The sequence below is a fragment of the Sminthopsis crassicaudata genome, chromosome 3 (assembly GCF_048593235.1).
Source record: "Sminthopsis crassicaudata isolate SCR6 chromosome 3, ASM4859323v1, whole genome shotgun sequence".
In the NCBI taxonomy this organism is placed as follows: Eukaryota; Metazoa; Chordata; class Mammalia; order Dasyuromorphia; family Dasyuridae; genus Sminthopsis; species Sminthopsis crassicaudata.
The window spans coordinates 459,264,722-459,285,828 of NC_133619.1; the positions used below are offsets into that span (position 1 = coordinate 459,264,722).

The 21,107-nt window shown below is 33.9% G+C and overlaps 1 protein-coding gene across 1 annotated transcript in view; it reads right to left on the reverse strand.

Moving 5' to 3' along the window:
• GALNT5 (polypeptide N-acetylgalactosaminyltransferase 5) overlaps positions 1-21,107 on the reverse strand; it is a 63,979-nt gene that overhangs the window by 19,635 nt on the left and 23,237 nt on the right. The window contains exons 2-7 of the mRNA XM_074303413.1: positions 18,961-19,127; positions 16,121-16,240; positions 13,687-13,822; positions 11,964-12,083; positions 7,286-7,403; positions 5,929-6,252 (exon numbers count right to left, since the gene is read on the reverse strand). Of these exons, the coding sequence (XP_074159514.1) occupies positions 5,929-6,252; positions 7,286-7,403; positions 11,964-12,083; positions 13,687-13,822; positions 16,121-16,240; positions 18,961-19,127 (985 nt within the window). The remainder of the gene's footprint in view (positions 1-5,928; positions 6,253-7,285; positions 7,404-11,963; positions 12,084-13,686; positions 13,823-16,120; positions 16,241-18,960; positions 19,128-21,107) is intronic.

Below are 21,107 nucleotides of genomic sequence, written 5' to 3' on the forward strand. Positions count from 1 at the left end.
GGTTTAGCATTTTTGCAGGTTAGCTTGCAACCCTAAGATGATGGTCCTCCTATAGACTTATTACAGTGCTTAATTTATTGTCCTATTTTGAGGTAGAAAAGATGTCAGCTCTTAGGAAAAATGACCATATAGTATTAAGTATTAATGCTATGAATACCAAGCTTAAGGAACTCCTTCATATAACCATCAATGATCCTCTTTTCAATGCAGTCTGGGCTATTATATCCCAAACATTGGCCTAATGTATTCTTTTTATACCAGATTCTAGTTGCTTTCCTTTACACTATTCCTCGTTCACAGCTAGGTAATGTGCTGGATCTGGAGATGAAAAGACCTGACTTCAAATCCTGCTTCATTTAACTAGTTGGATGAATGAGTTGTTTTCTTTCAGTCTCTGTTGATGGACTCTGTTCAGCTTATTTTCTGGATTTTCCATCTCTTCACCTGCAACCTTGAACACATTGGGATGACTCTATTCTGAAGCTTATTCTCTTAATGACTGAGTGCTTTGTTGGGATTGCAATTTCTTAAGGAAGTCTAGTTACTCTCAACTAACTCTGGAAAACTCAGGGAGCAATCTTGACCCATTACAAACAAGATTTTTTTCTGAAAGGCTAAGTGACTTGCCCAAAGTTGGAGAGCTGGTATGAAATTTGATAGGACTTGTGAATATAAATCCAGCAGTCTATTTAATGTGCTTTTTGTAAAGAGGAAGAATGTTATAGTATCATGTGACATTTTCAGAGTGTAGTTCATGGATCACTAGGGGTCTCTGAGATCCTTTTAGGAAATCTGCATGGTCAGAAACTATTTTCAAAATAATTCAAAAAATTTTATTTGCTTATTAAAATGCTCCTTTCTTTTCCAACTATATATCTATGTAAGAGTGGATTTTCTTCATATACTTCAACCAAAACAACATATCATGACAGATTGAATGCAGAAGCAAATATGAAAATCCAACTGTTTTCTATTAAGCCAGATAGAAAAGATTTGCAGAAATATGCAAAATAATTCCATTTTCTCACTGTTTTTTCTTTATTTTGGAAAATATACTTATTTTTCATTGAAAAACCTTATTTGTGTTAACATATAACAAACTTATTATTTTTTAAAAAATGAACTAATATACATTTTAAAATTGGGTGAATTTTAATTTTTAATGCAATAAATATTTATAAATATAATCAACAAACAAAAGCTCTTAGGAAGGTCTCCAGTAATTTTTAAGAGCATAAAGAAGTCCTAAGGGCAAAAGTTTGAGGTATAAAGTGTCCTAGGTAAAGAAACTGGGTACTAGTGCTGGCATTTCCAGTAGTTATCTGTTTGACCTTGGAGGATTAATTTTTCCTTTTTCAACTGCCTCATTTGTAAAATGAAGAGATTTGATGAAATAACTGCTCAAGTCCCTTCTGACACTATAATTCTTTGACCATTCTTATATTTAGCCTTTAGATGAGCAGACTTGGAATATGTCTAAATCTCCCAGTAGATTTTTAATTTCACAACTATTACAGAGAAATTATTGAGGCCCTTCTATAAACTGGTTAACTTGTGAAATTGGAGAAAGTTGATCTAAATTGAACCTATTGATTCATCAAAGAGTTGAGTAGGGCAAAGAAAATAAACAAATTAGTATCCTGGAAAATACATAAAATATAAAGAATACATAAAAATCTCACTATGAACACGGGCATGAGGAAAGGGATTTGGATTATATTCTAGTAAACCATAAATTGTTAAAGCCAGGCTGACATAGTTTTACTTGACTTTAGGATTAGAAGAAGGGGGAAAAAATTCTAGTTACATTTAATTTAATTCCCTCATCTCTGAATGAGTGTAGTCTTTACTTTGTTTTCCTTATCAGTAATTCTCTTCATTTCTTTGAGCTTCTGTTCCCTTGAATCTAAAATGGGAACAATAATCTCACAGTACTGTTGTGAAGGAAAAAAAAAACAAAAAACTTTGGAAACTTATGAAGTTAGAGAAATGGGAATAGTTATTATTATTCAGCATGATTTCTCTAATTTTTTTTCTATATTTGTAAGGGAAGGACAAAGAGCTGAGAATAATTTGTTGTTTCTCATCTTTATCTGAAGCTTAATTTAACCTTAATATTGCCCAAAGGAATCCAACACTCATCCCTTTTTACCTATGTCTTAAGGAAAAAAAAATAAGCAAGCAAAAACACCCATTGTAAATGGGATAGATAGAGCTTCCTTATAATTCATCCCACAGTATGAGAACTCAGTATAAACATTATTTCATAGAACCATAAAGTTTTGAATTCCAAAAGGAAACTTGAAGGAAATATTGTTTAAACTTCTCAGCTTAAAGACCAAGAAACTGAAGCCTAAAGGAAGGCTACTCAGTGAAGAATCAGGACTAGTAAACAGATGTCTTAGGTAAGTAATCTTTCCAATTGTTAGCCTCTTAAAATGATATGAATACAAAATTTTCAATTCCTTTTCAATACTCAAAATTGGCCATCAAAACTAGCTATTTTGCCTTGTCTTTTTAAAAATTGTATTCTTTAAAAATAGAAAACGTTTCTTTGATTTTAACATCCTTGTTGATGGTCAAGAGGAAAAAAAAATGTGGAGACAAGAAATGACTTGTAGAATCTTTTTGCTTGGAATTCTTTAACTTAATAATAATCCTAGGTGAAGTTCTACTTTAGAAAACCGTGGAAGATTAGTATCAGGCTTAATGAAGAAATATAAATGTATCTCCTACCAGCCATGATCTTTACTTACAGAAGCCAGCACAATTAACAACCAGAGAAGATATTCCTGGGGTAAATGTATAAGGGAAAAAAGAAACTTAGAATCTGTTTTTGAATGATTGTTTCATTTTTGTGATGTATGGTTTCTATGTTCAGGAACCATTTCTAGTTACACTGCTTGCTTAGAAAAAAAACATAGATCTTTAGTGTCCTCTGGTGGTCAAAGTCTGGTAATGTCCATTCAGGGAAACTAGAATTTTTGAATAGTGGATATTTAAGTTCTTCACTTGGGGGAACCTTAAACATTTGAAATCTGGTGCCATAGTTTGTCCATGTTTGTATGACTAATGTATATAGTGAAGAAAATAGGAAAGTCATAGTTATGATCCAGGAAGTCCTGGTTTGGCACCTGTTGGAAAATTATAATATGATTCTGGGGCTGTTTTGCAGTATTTTATTTAGTAAATGATCATTGAAATAACTACTGGGGTTTGACTTTGTTTTCTACAATATGGTGATTTTTTTCTCTTATAACAGAGCATCCAGATAATAGACTGAAACTGCAAGTGCTTAACAATCAGCTGCCTCCTATTTATTTTGTATATTCTTATTTAGATATTTGTTGTTTTCCATATTTAGAATGCGATCTTTTCAAATGTAAGGATTATTTTCTTTTTACCGTTCTATTCTCAGTGTCTGATAGAGTTGCCTCGTAGGAGGAACTCAAAGGCTTGTTAATAGATGCCCTATTAAGCTTTGGACAGCTTTGGCACAGTGGATAGAGTGCTGGGCCTGGAGTCAGGAAGATTCATCTCTTAGAATTCAAATCTAGCCTCAGACATTTACTATTGTGTAACCCTATACAAGCCACTTAACCCTGTTTGCCTCAGTTTCCTCAGCTGTAAAATGAGCTAGAAAAGGAAATGACAAACCATTTCAGTGTCTCTGCAAAGAAAACTCCAAATAGAGTCACAAAGAATCAGACACAACTCGAATAACAAAATAACTACAAGCTTGTATTAAACACTCTATTATATGTGTGAACAAATCATATTATAGACCTTTGGAACAGTTTTAAATCTTTAGATCCTCCCTGGGTTACACAGCTAGGAAGTGTTAAGTGTCTGAGGCCAGATTTGAACTAAAAACTAAAGTCCTCCTGACTTCAGGACTGGTGCTTTATCCACTCTGCCATGTAGCTGCCCCAGTATGCTTTCTCTTGTGTAATATTGTCTCTTGAAGTTTGGCCATATGTGTATTATTGTGTATTTCAGCTGTGTCTGATCCTTCAGGACCCCATTTAGTTTTCTTGGCAAAGGTACTGAGGTGGTTTCCTTCTCCAATGGATTTCCAATGGATCCATTTTGTCAGGCAATCATAAATTAACTAACTTGCCCATGATCATACAGCTGGGAATTAAAGCTGGATTTGAATTTAGGACTTCTTGAATACAGGGTCAGTCTTTTATTCACTGAGCCATCAGCTACATCTGGCCAAATGTTAAGGTACTCTAATTTTCTCCTATGGCAAATTTAAACATTTGGACCTACACATGTTGTAAAAAGAATCCTAAATCACTGCCATGTACTAAAGGCCCTCCCCCTTTATATTTCTTCCTTTATTGCTTATGCTTCCCATTATGAATATTACATTCTAGCCAAGCTGTGCATGTTCATTTACCTCTTTCATCATCATTCTCCTCCTCATCATCATCATCAAAATCACCACCATTACAATTTTTATAGAAGTTTAAGAAATGAGAAGCTCTTTATAATATGTTGACTCATTTGATCCTCATAACAACTTTATGAAATGGATGCTATTATTAATTCCCATTTTACAGATGAGAAAAGTGAGGCTGAGAGATGTTCAAAGGCTTGCCCAGGATGATAGAGCTAGTATGAGAGGGAAGACAAACTCAGATTTTCCTAATTCCAAATCCTGCATTCTATCTATTTTACCTCCTATTTGCTACCTCTGTAGTCTTTGTAACCTCATCTATGCTTTGAAAATTATTCTCCTTTCTGTTTCGAACTGTATCCCTTCCCTCCTTCCAAAGACTACTCAAAACTAACCCCTTTCATGAGAAATACCTAAGTCTATTTGTGCTTTACAACTTCAATACTAGATACCAGAGGTTTTTCTGCACTGATGTATATGATTTGCAAAATAATCATTTGCACCTTATTTTCCAGAGAAATATTAGTGTACATCTAATATGCATATATTTCTCATGTCTTTTTGACCTTTATTCCCAAATGGAGATAAATTATATCAAGGAAAGGACTTTTCCTTTGTTCCTTGATCAAGCTATAGATAGATAGATAGATAGGAACATAGATTATAGATATATCCAAAATCACCTACTAAAGTGTTTAACTGAAACCTCATTATCATCACCATAATCATAATAACTAGCATTTATATAGGTTTTTAAGGACTGGAAATTACTTTATCTATATAATGTCATTTGATGCTTACAACTCTGGGAGGCAGAAATTATTATCCATATTTTCAAATGAGGAAATTGAGACTGAAAGAGATTAAATAACTTTCTCAGAGTCACAGTTATTAAATATCTGAGGCAAAATTTGAACTTGGATCTTCTTGACTTCCAACCAATGTGTTCTGAATTGTACCATGCTTTATCAAGGTGTATTGATACTTGATCCTGAGAAGGTTAAGCCAAAAATAGATAAGCCCTAGATGATCCTACCAAACTAGAAAGGTTTCTTTCTAGTCTAGTTCTGATGATAGACTCTATTTGGATGCTGTCCAGGACCAAACAAGATAAATTTGAAAAGATTCAGCATTTTGTTTTTGCTTTACCAACTCATGAAAATGATCTATTAAGGCCTTCAATGAGTGTGCTTTAAGTGTGCCTTAAGAAGACAGAAAGCTGGGGCAGCTAGGTGGTGCAGTGGATAGGGCACCAGTCCTGAAGTCAGGAGGACTTGAATTCAAATTTTGACTGAGACACTTAACACTTCCTAGCTGTGTGACCCTGGGCAAGTCACTTAACCACAATTGCCTAAGGTGGGGAAAAAAGAAGAAGGAGAACTTACGTGAAAGAAAATCATTGATATATCTTCCAGCTATGAAAAGTACAATATTCTCTGGTATATACTCTATACCTTTTAGTAATTGGGACTGGACCATATTTAAATTTGGCATATTTAAATCTTACTGTGATTAAAACTTACCACCCCGCTGGCTCTCACAATGGGAGCTTCAATGTCTGGGAAGACATTCTCTAGGTACCATTTGAAACTTTTGCACCCTAGTTTCTTCCGGAGTTCTCTTTGTTGAGTGAGGTTTCCAACATTCAGACTTTGGTCCAAAAGATGGTAACCATGGCCATAGAAAAGCTCTTTGTATTCATCTAACCAGACCTCAGCCACCCGAATCAAGTTCCTCTCTATGGTTTTAATCCTATTTTCAGGGAAAGAGTATGGATTGTCTTTCCTGAAGATGTGGCCCACTCGAGAACAAGGAATGATTTCAATTTCTCCTCCACACATCCACACCTAGGGTAGTGATGAAAAAATGATATTATTTAGTGAATAAGCATGTCGAAAAGGACAATGATTTAAAAACAATGTGTTCTCATGATATTATAATGAAATAAGAAATCAAAATTCCTAATAAAGACATACTTACTTATATCCTGAAAGCATATGACAAGGTATTTTGTGTTGATTTTATATATTATAGAACAAAATCCCTGAGCACATAATTTTAATAAATATTTTGGTGATTACTTTTTAAATATTTTTTCTTTTAAATAATTATAATAGCTTTTTATTTTTCAAAATATATTCAAAGATAGTTTTAAACATTTACTCTTGCAAAAATTTTTGTTCCAATTATTTCTCTCTCCCTCCTCTTCTCTCCCCTTCTCTAGGCCGCAAGCAATCCAATATAGATTAAACGTGCATTTCTTTTAAACATATTTCCACATTTAGATGATATATATTTCTTTAAAAATATGTTTTTGGCTGCAATAAAACCTATAGGTTTAATTTTTAGTGTACAGATAGCTTTGGAGTATTATTATAATTTTATTCTTTGGGTTTGTATTAAGTGGCCATTTTATAGATTCACCTAAGCACTCAATAGATCAATAACTCAAAACCCTTAACTGGCATTCAAGAGGTCTGACAGTAAGCAAATAAATAAACAAATGAACTTTATTTTATAGCCTTCAGTTATATGCAGTATCCTGAATGGCATTTTGTAGCATGCATTCATCTCAAAATATTTATGCTTGTTGGCAAAAATCTGTATTTTATTAATTTTTAAGATGTAGCTACTGAGACATAAGAAATGAAAGGGCTTTTCTAAAATTAGCTCATAGCAGTCAGCATTGCTCCCAATTTCCAACCTACCATACACAAACATTAACCCTGGTTCAGAGTTCCTAATAATATATTTTTGAAATGTGTTCTCCAGCAACCATTATCACTTTCAATAATACCAACAAAATAGAAGTAGGTAAAAACCTGCCAAAATAAAAATAAATAAATAAATTAAAAAAACCTGAGTCAAGCTTTACAGTACCTTAAATGAAAGTTCCATATTTTCACCACCCCAAACTTCAAGGCCAGGATCATATGTTCCAAGTTCAAAAAAATATTTTTTATCAATAGAAAATAATCCACCAGCCATGACTGGACACCTGAAAATGAAAGGACTAGTTTTAGACTTAAATTTGGTGCAGCAGAGCCAACAAAAAGACTTTTATTTTAGCCTAAGACAACTTAGGAGACTGGCAGAAGAGGTCTGACACTGGAGTCGGGGTCAGCCCAGAACACTGCAGGATTATAACAACATGTGTCAGCAGCACTGAATGCAACACCACCAATAGCAGTTTTTGGAGCTCTTAACTCAAAGAGAGTAAGAGGGGTGAAGAACTTCTCAGAAGGAAGTTCCAGGGGACTGGATACAGCTGATGCCAACTGATGAATCTATTATCCAAGCACAGTTCTGCATTAGGTTTCTAGGGCAAAAAGGAGTTCTGATCAGTCACAAGAGGACAGGGGCACAGGGGCCTTTGTAGCAAAGGCAGAAAGAAGCATTAATACTTATACCTATGGGGGGGCAGGGAATGTGATCATAGTTCCAGAATGAACAGGATTTCTAGCACTTGCTGGGAGCAGGACCATTTCTGGGTAATGGCCAGAATGCAGATCAGGAGAGCAGCGACCACAGCTCTTTCACAATTATACAACCTTGGAAGACCCCGAAACATGCATATCTCCAGAATTAGATGTGGAAAATATCAATGCAAAAAAGCCTGAATCTATGCCTGTCCACCTCAAATGAGCAGAACTCAACTTTGACATAAAGTTCAAAGTCGAGAAATATGATACAAAAATGAGCAGGTAACAGAAAAGAACTTGACCAAAAAAATATTGCAGTGGCAAGGAAGGCCAAGATATAAAAACACAGAACAATAACAAGCAAAGCCTCAAAGAAGAATGCTGATTGAACTCAAACATGAAAAGAATTCCTGAAAGAATTAAAGAGATAGTGATTGAGTAAAAATTGAGAAAACAAATGAGAATGATGCATGAAAATTATGAAAAAAGAATTGACATTTTGGTGAAATAGACACAAAAAAATTGAAGAAAACAACACCTTAAAAACATAATTGACCTAATAGTTTTAAAAAGGTTACAAAAATTCACCAAAGAAATAAACTCCTTAAAAAGCAGAATTGGCTCAATAAAAAAAGTGATACAACTCAATAAAGAAAATAATTCCTTGAAATTTAGAATTCGGCAATCAAAAGCTAAGGATTCCATGTGACATCAAAGAAACAATACAATAAAAATGAAGAAAATGTGAAATATATCATTAGAGAAACAACTGATCTGGAAAATAGATAGAGGAAAGTAATTTAAGGATTATTGAACTACCTGAAATCATAATTTTACAAAAGGTTTTAAATATAATATTTTAAGAAATTATAAAGAAAAACTGCTCAGGTATCTTAGATGGAGAGGATAAAAAGAAATTGAAAGAATATACTGATCACTTTCTGGAAGACATTCCAAAATGAATATATATATGGAGGAGATAAGAGATATGGTGTGGGGATGATAAGTGGGAATGTGATTAAGGGAGCAGTGATCAGAAGCAAAATAGACTTTTGAGGAGGGACAGGATGAAAAAAGAGCAGGATAAATAGAAAAAAACAGTATGGAAAGAAATACACAATAATCATAACTGTGAATGGGAATGGGATAACCTCACCCCCCAAAAAAAACCCCCAAAAAACAACAACAACAACAATAACAACAAAAAGTGGATATCAGTATGGTTTAGACACCAGAATCCAAAATAATATATTGTTTATAAGAGACACACAAAGCAGAAAAACACAAAGTTTAAAAAAAAAGAAGGCTGAAACAATATTTATTACGGTTCAGCTAAAGTAAAAAAAAAAGCAGAGGTAGCAATTATGATCTCAGGTAAAGCAAAAGCAAAAACAGACCTATAGATATTCAGGGAAACTATAATTTGCTAAAAGGAAGCATTAACAATATAGTAGTATAATTTTTTTTCTCTGAAAAAGTTTCTCTGAGAAAATGCTCATGTAGCTAATGTCTGAGGCCAGATTTAACATAAGAAAGATTCTTCCTGACTTTAGACCTACCATTCCATCCACTATACTACTTAGCTTCCCAGAAGATGTGTTAAAAATCTGGCCTCAGACACTACATAGATGTGGGACTTTGGGTAAGTTATCTAACCCTGTTTATATCAGTTTTCTTATCTATAAAATTAGCTAGAGAAGGAAATAACAAACCACTCCAGTTTCTTTGCTAAGAAAACCCCAACAGGGATAATGAATAAAAAAATACAACACCAATACTATTGTGCTACAAGAGATGAAGAGGGGAGTAGTTTTAGAAGGAAAAAAAAAACACATGGCAAGACTTATATGAGCTGATGCAAAATGAAATGAAAAGAACAAGATCACTGTGAATGGTAACAGCAATGTTGTAATGATGATCAACTATGAAACACTTAGCTACTATGATCAATAGCGTGATCCAAGGCAATTCCAAAAGACTCACGAGTAAAAAATGCTATACATCATCAGAAAGAAAACTGATAAAGTATGAGTGCAAAATGAAGTATAACATTCTCACTTTTAATTTTTTGTGATATGGTTAATATAGAAATATATTTTATATGATTTCACATGTATGATTAATTGAAAAAAACTTGCTTTCTCAGTAAGTAGGGAAGAAGTGAGAGGGAAGGAAAGAATCTGGAACTCAAAATTTAAAGAGAAAAAATGTTTAAAATAAATGAATAACAAAATTTAAAAAACAACAAACTTTAGCATCTTTCAAATCCTAAGAAGATTTAATTTTGTAGAGAAAATCATATATCAGGACTTCCTCATTTTTCACAGACTGACAGATGTCAAATATCCATCCAAAAAATACAGACAGACCTTGAAGTTTCCTAGGGAAGTCAACCAAGAAACTGTATTGGCACCAGACCATTATCACTGACTGAAATAGTCTCTTTCACACCTGGATAGAACATCGATTCATAAAATCTTAAGAACAACGTTTTTCAGAATTGTCAACATTCCAAACACTCATGCTTCCCAAGCTATATCTAACAAGAAGCTTTCAAAATAGAGGATCTCAGAAAAGACTTAGTTGAATTTTAAGCCACTGAAGTTTAGGGAGAAAAACATTTAAGATTTAGAACTGCACTAGTAGTATTGACATACCTCTCATTCAATCTTCTTCAAGGCGAGCAAAAGTCATGGTGGATTCTGTTAGTTCAATTTGTCAAAGTGCTGAGCATAGTACCTGGCATATGGTGGGTTTTATATAAATGCTTATTTCCTTCCTTTTCCCATACCAAGGTCTTTTAATGTATCCACAGAAGAGATGCTCACATTCTGACAGTTATTTCACTACAAACAATTCCTATTTTTCTCAGCTTGTAAAATTGTGTGTAAAATACTGAATACAAAAAATAATCACAGGATTAATAAATAGGGACAGTTTACTTAGATCTGAACTCTATCAAAAATGAGAATTAATCAATAGCAATAGTTATAGCTAATATTTATAGAGTTTTAGGTTTATGATTTATAGGCATTATTTTATTTACTCCTCATTACAATCCCCTATAGTTAGGTGCTATTATCATGCCCATTTTAAAGATGGCAAAACTAACACTTGAGGAATTAAAGTGGTTTGCTGAGGATCGTATGGCTAGTAGCAGTAACAGAATATATTTATAAAGCTATCTTCAGTTAAAAAAACATTTTATGCCTGTTATTTCATTCAATCTTCAATACCTTGATAAGGTAAGTAAAACAGAGGTTATTGTTCCACTTTTACAGATGAAGACACTGATGCTTAAAATGATTAAGTGGCCCAAACAAGTGGCAAAACTGGAGTTTTACCCAGTTCTTGTGCATTCAATCCCAGTGTTATTCCCATTACCAAGCAATGATGATGCATTGATGGCACAATCAATCAATCAATTATGTAAGAAAAATCAAATAAAAAATGCTTATTAGCCAGATAAATATATGCAGTTAAATGGATCACTTATAGAAGTGATATATGTATGTATGTATGTATGTATATATATATATATATATATATATATATATATATATATATATATATATATATATATATATATATACATATATATATATATATATTATGTGTGTATATGTAGACAATGATGGCAGGATTCTGATTTTAATATGATCATAATAGTTAACTTTTTTTTTGGTACTCATATGTGCCAAGTATTGTATTAAACACTTTAAAATTATTATCTCATATGATCCTTACAACAATCCTAGCTATTATTTTTCTCATTTTAGAGATGAAGAAACTTACTTGCTCAGTTGCTAGTAAGTATCTGAGGCGGGTTTTGAACTCAGGTTTTCCTGATTCCAGGCTTTAGAGTTCAAGACTAACTAACTAACCCTCTATTCACAGTGCTACCTAACTGAAGACAAACACTTAAGAAATTACTTGGCAATGGTGATGTTAATAACAAGTTTCATATCTCATGTTGCTTTTATGATAATTACATTGGTTTACATATTGATGTAACCAGTAATTAGTTTGTGGAAGAATATGGAGTAAAATGGCACATCTTGTTTCTCCTTGAAGCTCTATTTCTATGTCTCTGAAAACCCAACTTTGTTTCCATGACCCTAATTTCCCACTCTTACCTTATCACATCTGTTTCCTTTATCTTATTTTGTTTAATGACCTCGGGAGGAATTTTTTTCCAACTAAAATTCATGGGCCACACAAAGATGCCTCTTTGAAAGTTGTCCACTGTCATGTAGCTAAGGGGAAAAAAAAGCAGGCAAAAACCTGATCATATATACCTCACATTATTTTACATCCCTTATGCTGACTTCCTAGCAAAGTTCCTTGCACATATTAGGTGCACAATCAATATATGATGAATGAATGAACTAAGTGCCCAAGAAGAAGATATTGGACAAATGTCACCACAAATCTTTTGATGATAAATGAATGCATGGATTCTTTATGCCATAGTGATGATATGGTTATATTACTCAATTCTTTTCCAGCTTTGTTACCCCCTGTAGCCTGTTTAGGCTCATTGCTTCCATTTCCTTACTTCTTATTACTCCATGATTTATATTCTGGATTCTTATGTCATTATTCAACTGAAATGACTCTCTTTAAAGTTACCAGTAATCTTATAATGGCCAAACCTAATGATGAACTTTTTCAGTCCCCATTCTTCTTGATTTTTATTTCTGTTGAAGGTATCACATTGTTAAAGTCTTCTAGGTTTGTAATTTTAGTTTTATTCTTGGTTCCTCGTTCTCCTTTACCTCTCATATCTAATTAGTTTCCAAATCCCACTATTGTTACCTCTATACCATTTCTCACCTCTGACCCTTTCTCTTTATTCCCATTGGTACTGCCTTAGGTCAAGCTGTCATTGCCTCTTGTTCAATTAATTTCTCTATGTCAACTTTGTGTCCCACTTCAATCCCAACTCTGTATGGCTTCCAAGTAATTTTTCCTTAATTGTATATCTGACCATATAATTACCCTCTTGAATACACTCCAGTGACTCCTTATTGCCTCAAGGATAAAATATACATATCTATGTTTGGCTTTAAATCCTTTTGTTTCTCACTTTCATCTGATATAATTTATTCCTTCCTTCCAAATGAAGTTCAAGCTTGACTATCTATACAATGTCTTCCCTAATTTCTCCTTTACCCCAATTCCAGGGTATTCTCTCTTTAACTTGTATTTAATTGCTTTGCACTTATTTTATACTTATTCTGCAAGTGTTAATCACATATGTACTATTGTACATATGAGTACATAAATAAATACATATGAGTGTGTGTGCACCTATATTAATGTGCAAGTTGATCTTCCCCCACAGAATGTAAACTCTTTGAGATGAGACTATTTTTATTTTTGTCTTTATAATCTAGCACGTAGCACTGTGTCTGGTGCATAGTAGGCACTTAATAAAGACTTGATTGTTAGAATTTTAAATGCCTAAAATTATTTTCCCTTTCACCCATGATCAATGCTTAGCTTGAATGGGATCATATAGACCCTTAGAACCAAATGGCTGAGAGAGAGAGAATGCTAGAAAATTCATCTAGTGATAAGGGTCAGAATTTGTTAAGATATGGACACATATTAAGAGGTTTATAGGATCAGGGTTGGGAGCAGGTGAGGTTCAGAAATGAATTGGATGAATTAATTATCTAATTAATTTGTCTCCTCCAAGATACTCCCTTACTCTAGATTTCTGGCAGGAATTTCTTATTTAACAAGATAAAGACTGTATTTGAGAAGATTTTTATATAAAGGGGCCACATAGTACACTTCATCATTAGTGGTCTGTTAATAATGGAAACATTCAGTGAAGTATAATGACATTACCTTAAATCCTTGTCATTGATTATTTCAATAACTGGACAGGCCACTTTCTTTCTGTTCAAATAAACTCTTTCTAGGAGAGGTTCCAACCACCCAACATTACATTCCACATGAGAATCTAGGAATGTCAATACATCACCTGGTAGACAGAACAAAGGTATTCAGTTTAAGCCCAGGCCTCCCTCCTCACCACCATAACAAGTTGTTAGCCTCTCACATTGTACTCCCATCTCCACTCATGCTATTTTAAAACCAATCTCTACTCTTGCTATTCACTCATAGCTTCAGCCCAGCCTTAACAACTAGTTCAGACTCTACACAATTGTGCTCTTCATTAATAAAATGCAATAATTTGTTCAGTGGAACCCTAAGTGCCTTACAATTCCCTATCCTGGCTTAAAGACCAAAATACCTGCTTTAGTTCTGGCTCTGTATCCAGCCACCCCAAAATGACTCTATATTTGCTTGGAAATATATTTTGTATTTATTTGTCTCAATTTTTTTTCTTCCATTAGAATATAAGCTCTTTGAGAACAGCAACTTTTCAATGTCTGTCTGTATTGGTAACACTTAGGATATCATATATCAAATGCTTAATGAATGCTTGTAGAATGAATGGCTTCCTAAACAGCTATCCCACTTTTAGTTCCTCAATCCATTCTCCATATGGCTGCCAAAAGAATCTCTTTAGAGTTCAAGACTAACCATCTAATTTTTTGTGTCAGTGACTCTGTTGCTTCTAGGATGAAATACAAACTCTTCAGCTTGGCATTGGAAGCCCTTGGAAGACTGGCTCCAGTCTATTTTACTAAAATGATTTCATTTAACTTTCTTTCAAAAACTGCCTTCCATACAAAACAGGATACTAGCTCTTCCTTTTACTTGATATCCAGTACAGGTTGTCCTGTGTCCCTGCTATGAACTCCTTCTACACCTCCAACTCCTAGAATCCTTTGTTTCCTTCAAGGATTAACTCAAGCACCACTTCCTAGACAAAGACTTTTCTGATTTCTCCTAAGTAGGCTCTCCCTTCTTCAAATTTTATATTTGCCAATAAATTAACCATTGTTTATTAAATTAACAAGTAACAAATGTTTGTGAAACGCTATGTACCAGGTACTGGGATTGCCACACAGGATACAAATAACAAGAATGAAACAACCCCTACTTTTAGGTTTCTCATTGGGGTGACAGTAAGTACATGTAAAATGTATAATGTACATGAAAAGAAAAATGATAAAGAAGTTGATTAAAGAAGGTAATTAGGGAGGGAAAACATTTAAACATTTGGGCAATTCAGAAAAGGGTTCATGTAAGAATGGTATTTGTGCTGTATTTTGGAGGAAGCAAGGAATTCTATGAGGTAGAGGGAAAGCATTTCTGGTATAGGAAATGGTCAGGACAAGACAACAAGACAGGAATGTGGTTTGTGTAATAGAGGAGGCTGAATTGGATCACAGATTATAAAAGGTCAAGTAATATAAAACACAGTTGAAAAGACAGACTGGGGTAAGGTTTGACAAGTTATTAGATATGTAGGGTGACAGTGGGTGAGAAGTTGAGGAAAATGCTAAGTTTATGAACATGGGACAATAGGGCAGTGATGATCCCAACAATTATGGGGAAGTTTGGAAGAGAGGTGAGTTTGGGAATTCTGTTTTGTACAAGTAAGTTTAAGATGTCTTTATGATGTCCAATTTGAAATTTGAATAGAAATTTGATTATACATGACTGAAACTAGAGCTGAATTTATATCTATATCTATATATCTGTAAGTAATTGCAGAGATAATAATTACACCCGTGACAATTGATGAGAATGAATTGGAAGAAAAAAGAGTAGGACTCAGGATAGAGCCTTGGAGAATGCCTGTAACTGGAAATCATGACACTGATGACACTGCAAAAAAGACTGAAGAGGAACAGCAGGAAAGGTAGGAAAGCAGTCATTAAGAGTAGTGTTACAATAAAACATGGAGGGAAGAATATGCAAAAGGAGAAAGTGTTGACAATGTCCAATGAAGCAGAAGGGTCAAGAAGGGTGAGACTAAGAAATGACCATGTGCATATCTGGTACTTATTTGCCATTGAAGTCAATGCTGCTGACTTTCTTTGTAGCCTATTCTATATAATGGGGCCACCAATAACAGTCTTAGGTCATAGTAGTACTTGTACCATTGATTATGTACCCATAATTCTAGATGAAGAATTGCTCCCATAATTTGTGGGAAATAATAGGGGAGATGTATAGATTGATCTGTTGAGTAAAGTCATTAGAAAACTATTTGGGAGGAAAATAAATTATATGACTATGAAGTCTTCAAAGTCTCATGGCAAAGAATTTAATCAGAAGGAAAGAGATTTTCTGTGAGAAGCCCTACACTTGTTTTCTGGGGAATCCTGTCTAGTCATAACAACAAGAATCAGTAGCCTCTCACCTGTTGCGATTTCTGCCCCTGCCAGCCTGGCTCTTATTAAGCCATGTCTCTCTTTGAGATGAAGTACCCGGACTTTGGGAAACTGTGACATGTATTTATCCAATTGGTCTTTCAGGTATTCTAAGTCAAAGAGGAAGAAAAAAGAGAAAATATTTATTTCAGCCCAACCTGGACTTGGATCTGTGACAACTCTGAGAACTCCTGTAGTATTTATTAGAAAAGTGATGTTTTCTTTTCTTTTCTAAGATTGTGGTCACTGATGCCATTTCCTTAGAAAGATTTTATCAAAAAAATCTACATTATTAGATACTCCATCCCTCTCTTCAAAATCTCCTCTATCAGGTTCAAAAATAAATTGTGATTCATAGATTCAGGAACGTAGAGCTAGAATTTATCTAGGATTACCACATTCTTTTTTATTTTGGGGGAATCTGAGTTCCAATGGTGGAAGAGGAACAGAAGAAAAATGAAAGAGGAAATAGAAGAAGATGAGGAAAAAGAGAAGAATGGGAACAGGAGGAGGAAAAGAGGAAATATTAGTAAAAAGAGGAGGAAATCCAAAAGAAAAAGAAAAGGGAAAGAGACAAAAGAGGAAAAGAGAAAGAGAAAAAAAGACTAATAGGAAGAAGTTTAAATTGTAAATAGATCCTTTTGTGAACCTTTATCATCAAAAAGGGAACATATCATTACCCCATCAGGAAACTTTTGTTTATAGTTCAAGTTCATTTTTTGAGGCTTTCAATCAGTACACTGTGGTCCAGTTTTCCCTAACTAGAATACACCATGTGCTACATGTGCCATAAGTTTTGCTGGGAACTTGGCTCAATAACTTTGGCACTGAAATGTATATTGAAGAAGCCATGCTGTGTCTTCCTTCATAGGTCCTTTGTAGTTAATTTGGGTATTTATAACAGTCAAAATGACTTAGTCACTTAAAGTTGTTCTTAAAACCATATTGTTGTAACTACATAATGTTCTGTTGATTGTACTCATTTTACTCTTAATTATTTCATGCAAGTCTACCATATTTTTCTAAGATCATCAAATTCATCATTTCTAATTCCATTGTGTTCCATCACAATCATATACCAAAAATTATTTTTAGCCATTCCCCAACTGATGTTCATTCCAGCAATTTCCAATGAAATGCTTATTTTATTTCCTAAGTTCAGAATGAAATAAATAAATTTTTAAAAAAGAAGTGATGTTGTATAAAACAGACTTTTTGTCAAAAAATGTTTAAAATTGGTTCTTCCTCCAAAAAACAAAACAAAACAAAACATGTAAACAGGACACAATTTTAAATTTAATTTGCATCATTGTCTTTTTTTCCATCACTTTCTAAAGTCTATGTGTTCAACAAAATAATAAAACTCTGATTTATTAATTTTTCCTCACTGATCTGGATAATTTAATAATTGGCTCTTCCAATAAGTGCTGGCTTCAACACATCTTTGCAGTGTCACTTATCCCTGTGGTTACAGAATCAATATAAAAGGGAAAAAAATGGAAGCTACTCCAGGTTCAATATCAGGTTTTTATTTGCTAAAATTTGGAGTCATCGGCCAGTGTCTATGGAGATATTAAGAAGCAAGAGGAGCTATGTTTGTTACTGTTGTATCTTTGAATTCACAATGGCAGCCCAAGTAAGGATAGCGCATTATATTTATCAACTAGATGACACAAAGATTCATTGGGAAAACCCAAACTCAAGAGACATATATGAATATACGCCATGGGATATTTTAAAATCAAGGGTTTGGAATGAATGTATTTCCCTAGTTTTCACTTTTTATTTCCCCAAGGGGAGGAGATATCTACGATTTTATCCCTATTAAGGACTCCCTTTATCAGTAACTCTCATCATATTTTATAGTTTTAGAATTGCTCAAGGCACTGTGAACCTAAATAGTTTGTCCATGGTCATAGAATTGGGATGTGTCTTTCTGACTCCAAAGCAGACCTTCTAGCTACTTATCTACAGTAAGTAATTTTAAATAGTTATGGCATTTTTGAAATGTATATTAAATCACTTGTTATTATTCCAGGTACAAAAAAGGAAGGAAATAGACAAATTAGTGAGATTTTAGGTTCTTGGCCCATTGGAAATAGGTTTGGTCACTTCAGGAGAACAGTGTGTACTGGAATCATAGAAGGCACAGGAGGAAGCTTGTCTCTTAAGCCTGAGATCTGAACTCTTCCTTTAGTTGTCATTAGCAGGAAAGGCACTGTCCTGCCAATTATGATCAGAATGTTCCTTTCTTGGTTGTTTTACATCAGCACAGATGCTTATACACAGGGATTTGTTGCTGCAATTGTGTAGAACATTTCATTTTCTCGGAATTTTCCCAAATGACTGACTGCAAATGGGCTCATGTGCCAATATAATCAAAGGATCCTAAAACCATAAATTTAGAGTTGGAAGAGACATTGGGAAATATCTAGACCAAACACCTAATTTTACAAATGAGGAACCTCAGGGAAATTAGGTGACTAGCTTAAGATCACACACAGTGTATATGGTATACATGTCTTCCAACTCTAAATCCAATACTTTTTCCACTTTACCATGATATCAATAGGCCAATGTGGCAAAAGGGACTCGGTTGAATGAAAAGTTTTCAGCAGAGACATGCTCAATCCAGGGGTACTGATTTTTAGCTGATCTTCTGAAGGTCATAGACCATACTCTCATAAGATACCAAGTGAAGTATAGCTTTGGATGTTCCAGTTTTTTGGCTTGATTAAAAACTTATTTAGGCTCCCTCCCTCCCCCACCCCAATGACACATGAATTTGTAAAAATGCAGGCTATGTTGTTCTTGTTTTTTTTTTAATTACCTTTGGTGCTGAAGTCATCCACTAGCAGAATCTCTTTAATGAGGTGTGGAGGTGAGCGATTAAGGACACTGTGAACAGATCGAAGAAGAGTGGACCACACCTCATCCACAAAGCACATGATGACAGAGGTGGTGGGAAGATTGTTATGAACCAGCTGATCTGCACACCTGGATAGATGATCAACAATACAAGAAGAGTATAGATGAGGTACGATGTTGACATTTACACAGAAAATTTTAAAAGGAATCAGATTAGGATACTGTAAACTTTGTTGAAGATTAGGCCACCTACTTTTGTTATATACAAGCCAAGCCATTAGAGACAAAATAAGTGCTAGATGATTGTAGGTTATTTTTCTTTGTCCCTATCATCTTTCTATATATTTCATTATTTATTATTATTTCTATATATTCTATATTTATTTATTATTTCTATATTTATTTATTATTTCTATATTTCTATATATATATATTTCTATATATTATTATTTATTTATATATATATTATTTCTATATATTTCATTATTTATTATTAAATATATATTCTATATATTTCATTATTTATTCATTCATCTATCTATTCATTCGTTCATTTATTTACTTATCCATTCATCTCTCTTTCTCCCTGCCCTCCCCCCTGCATTTCCCTCCTCCTCCTCTTCCTCCTCCTCCTCCTAATTAGCTTGATTTCCCCCTCCTTTAGTTCTAAGAGCTCACCATATTGATATTAGATAGTGCAGACACTGAAGGCTTCAGCCCTCTTGCAGCTCAGAGCTCCTGAACTCAAGGGATCCATCAGTGTCAATCTTCCCACTATAGCCATGTACTGCCACTTCCATGTAAAAGTTTGTCAGAAACTGAAGGTGGTAAAATTATAATACTATTTTTAAAAAGACTAGAACAACAGGCCACATGGCATAATGGAAATAGTTTTGAGGTTGGAGTCAAACAATTCTGAATATAAGACTGAATTCTGTCAGTGTTCAGTTATGGTGGGATTAGGAATGAGTTATTTACTTTTTCTGTATCTTATATTCACATTGAAAATAAAAAAAACAGAATTTAGAACTAGATAAGGCATCAAAATGATTTAACACAAAGGCTTCATTTAACAGAGAATAGATGCTTAATAAATGTTTATTGCCTTAAATGACTTTTCCGAGGTTACACAGAAATCAAAGCAAAGGCCTGAATCCCACACCTCAGACTCATGGGTCATTATCTGTTCTTTTATATAATAAAATCTTTTGATCCTAGTTCTAGCTGTGTTATTTACCTCTTGTTATTGGGGAACAATGGGGTGCAGCAGAACAAATACTACGGATTATTCAGAGAAACTGGTTCCCTAACCCCACTAGGCTACCTATTTATTTCTATGACCCTGGAAAACTCATTCAAGACAATGAACTATCAGATGGTGGGTTTAGAGTCAAGAATTCCCATGTAAAAAAATCTCATCTTTGATACTTCCTAGTTGTATGGTCATGGACAGGTCATTTCCATTCATTTCTTTGGACCACAATCTTCTTATAATAATACCTGTAGTATCTGTCTCATAATATTAAGGCTCAAATGAGAAATAAACTTGCAAAGTTTAAAATACTACAAATAGTTCTCAAATTGTAATAAAAGTCAAAAGATGGTAAATCTGAACTATAATATGATTATCATTATTATGAATATACTATGTATAATACTATGTTATTATATACTGTTACATCTAATAGTATATTATTAATATACGACTTATTTTACTATGACTACAAGCAGCGAATTCTTTCTGTAAGTAGGTTGTGAGCCACAGGATGGCATTATGACTTATTTTAAATATAAAATATTAAAACCAGTCCTTGCTGTTGAATGGGTTTTAATTGGTACTCTCATTGGCAGTTTCAACGGTGTGTATTCCCAAGGGTATTTTCTTTCCCTTTCTTTGCATTCAAGCAAGCATATGTGTATAGCAGTATCCATAATTACCAAGTAATTAAGCTGATGTCTCCTTTGCAGGGCCATCTCACAGAGACTACATCTGCTTCACGTTAGCCACCTTGAAATCATCTTGATCGGTAGCTCCCAAGTGAGAGCAACAGAACACAGAGCATGGTGTTAGTGTTTGCTCTGATGCTGCTGGTTTTGAGGGTTTTCCAT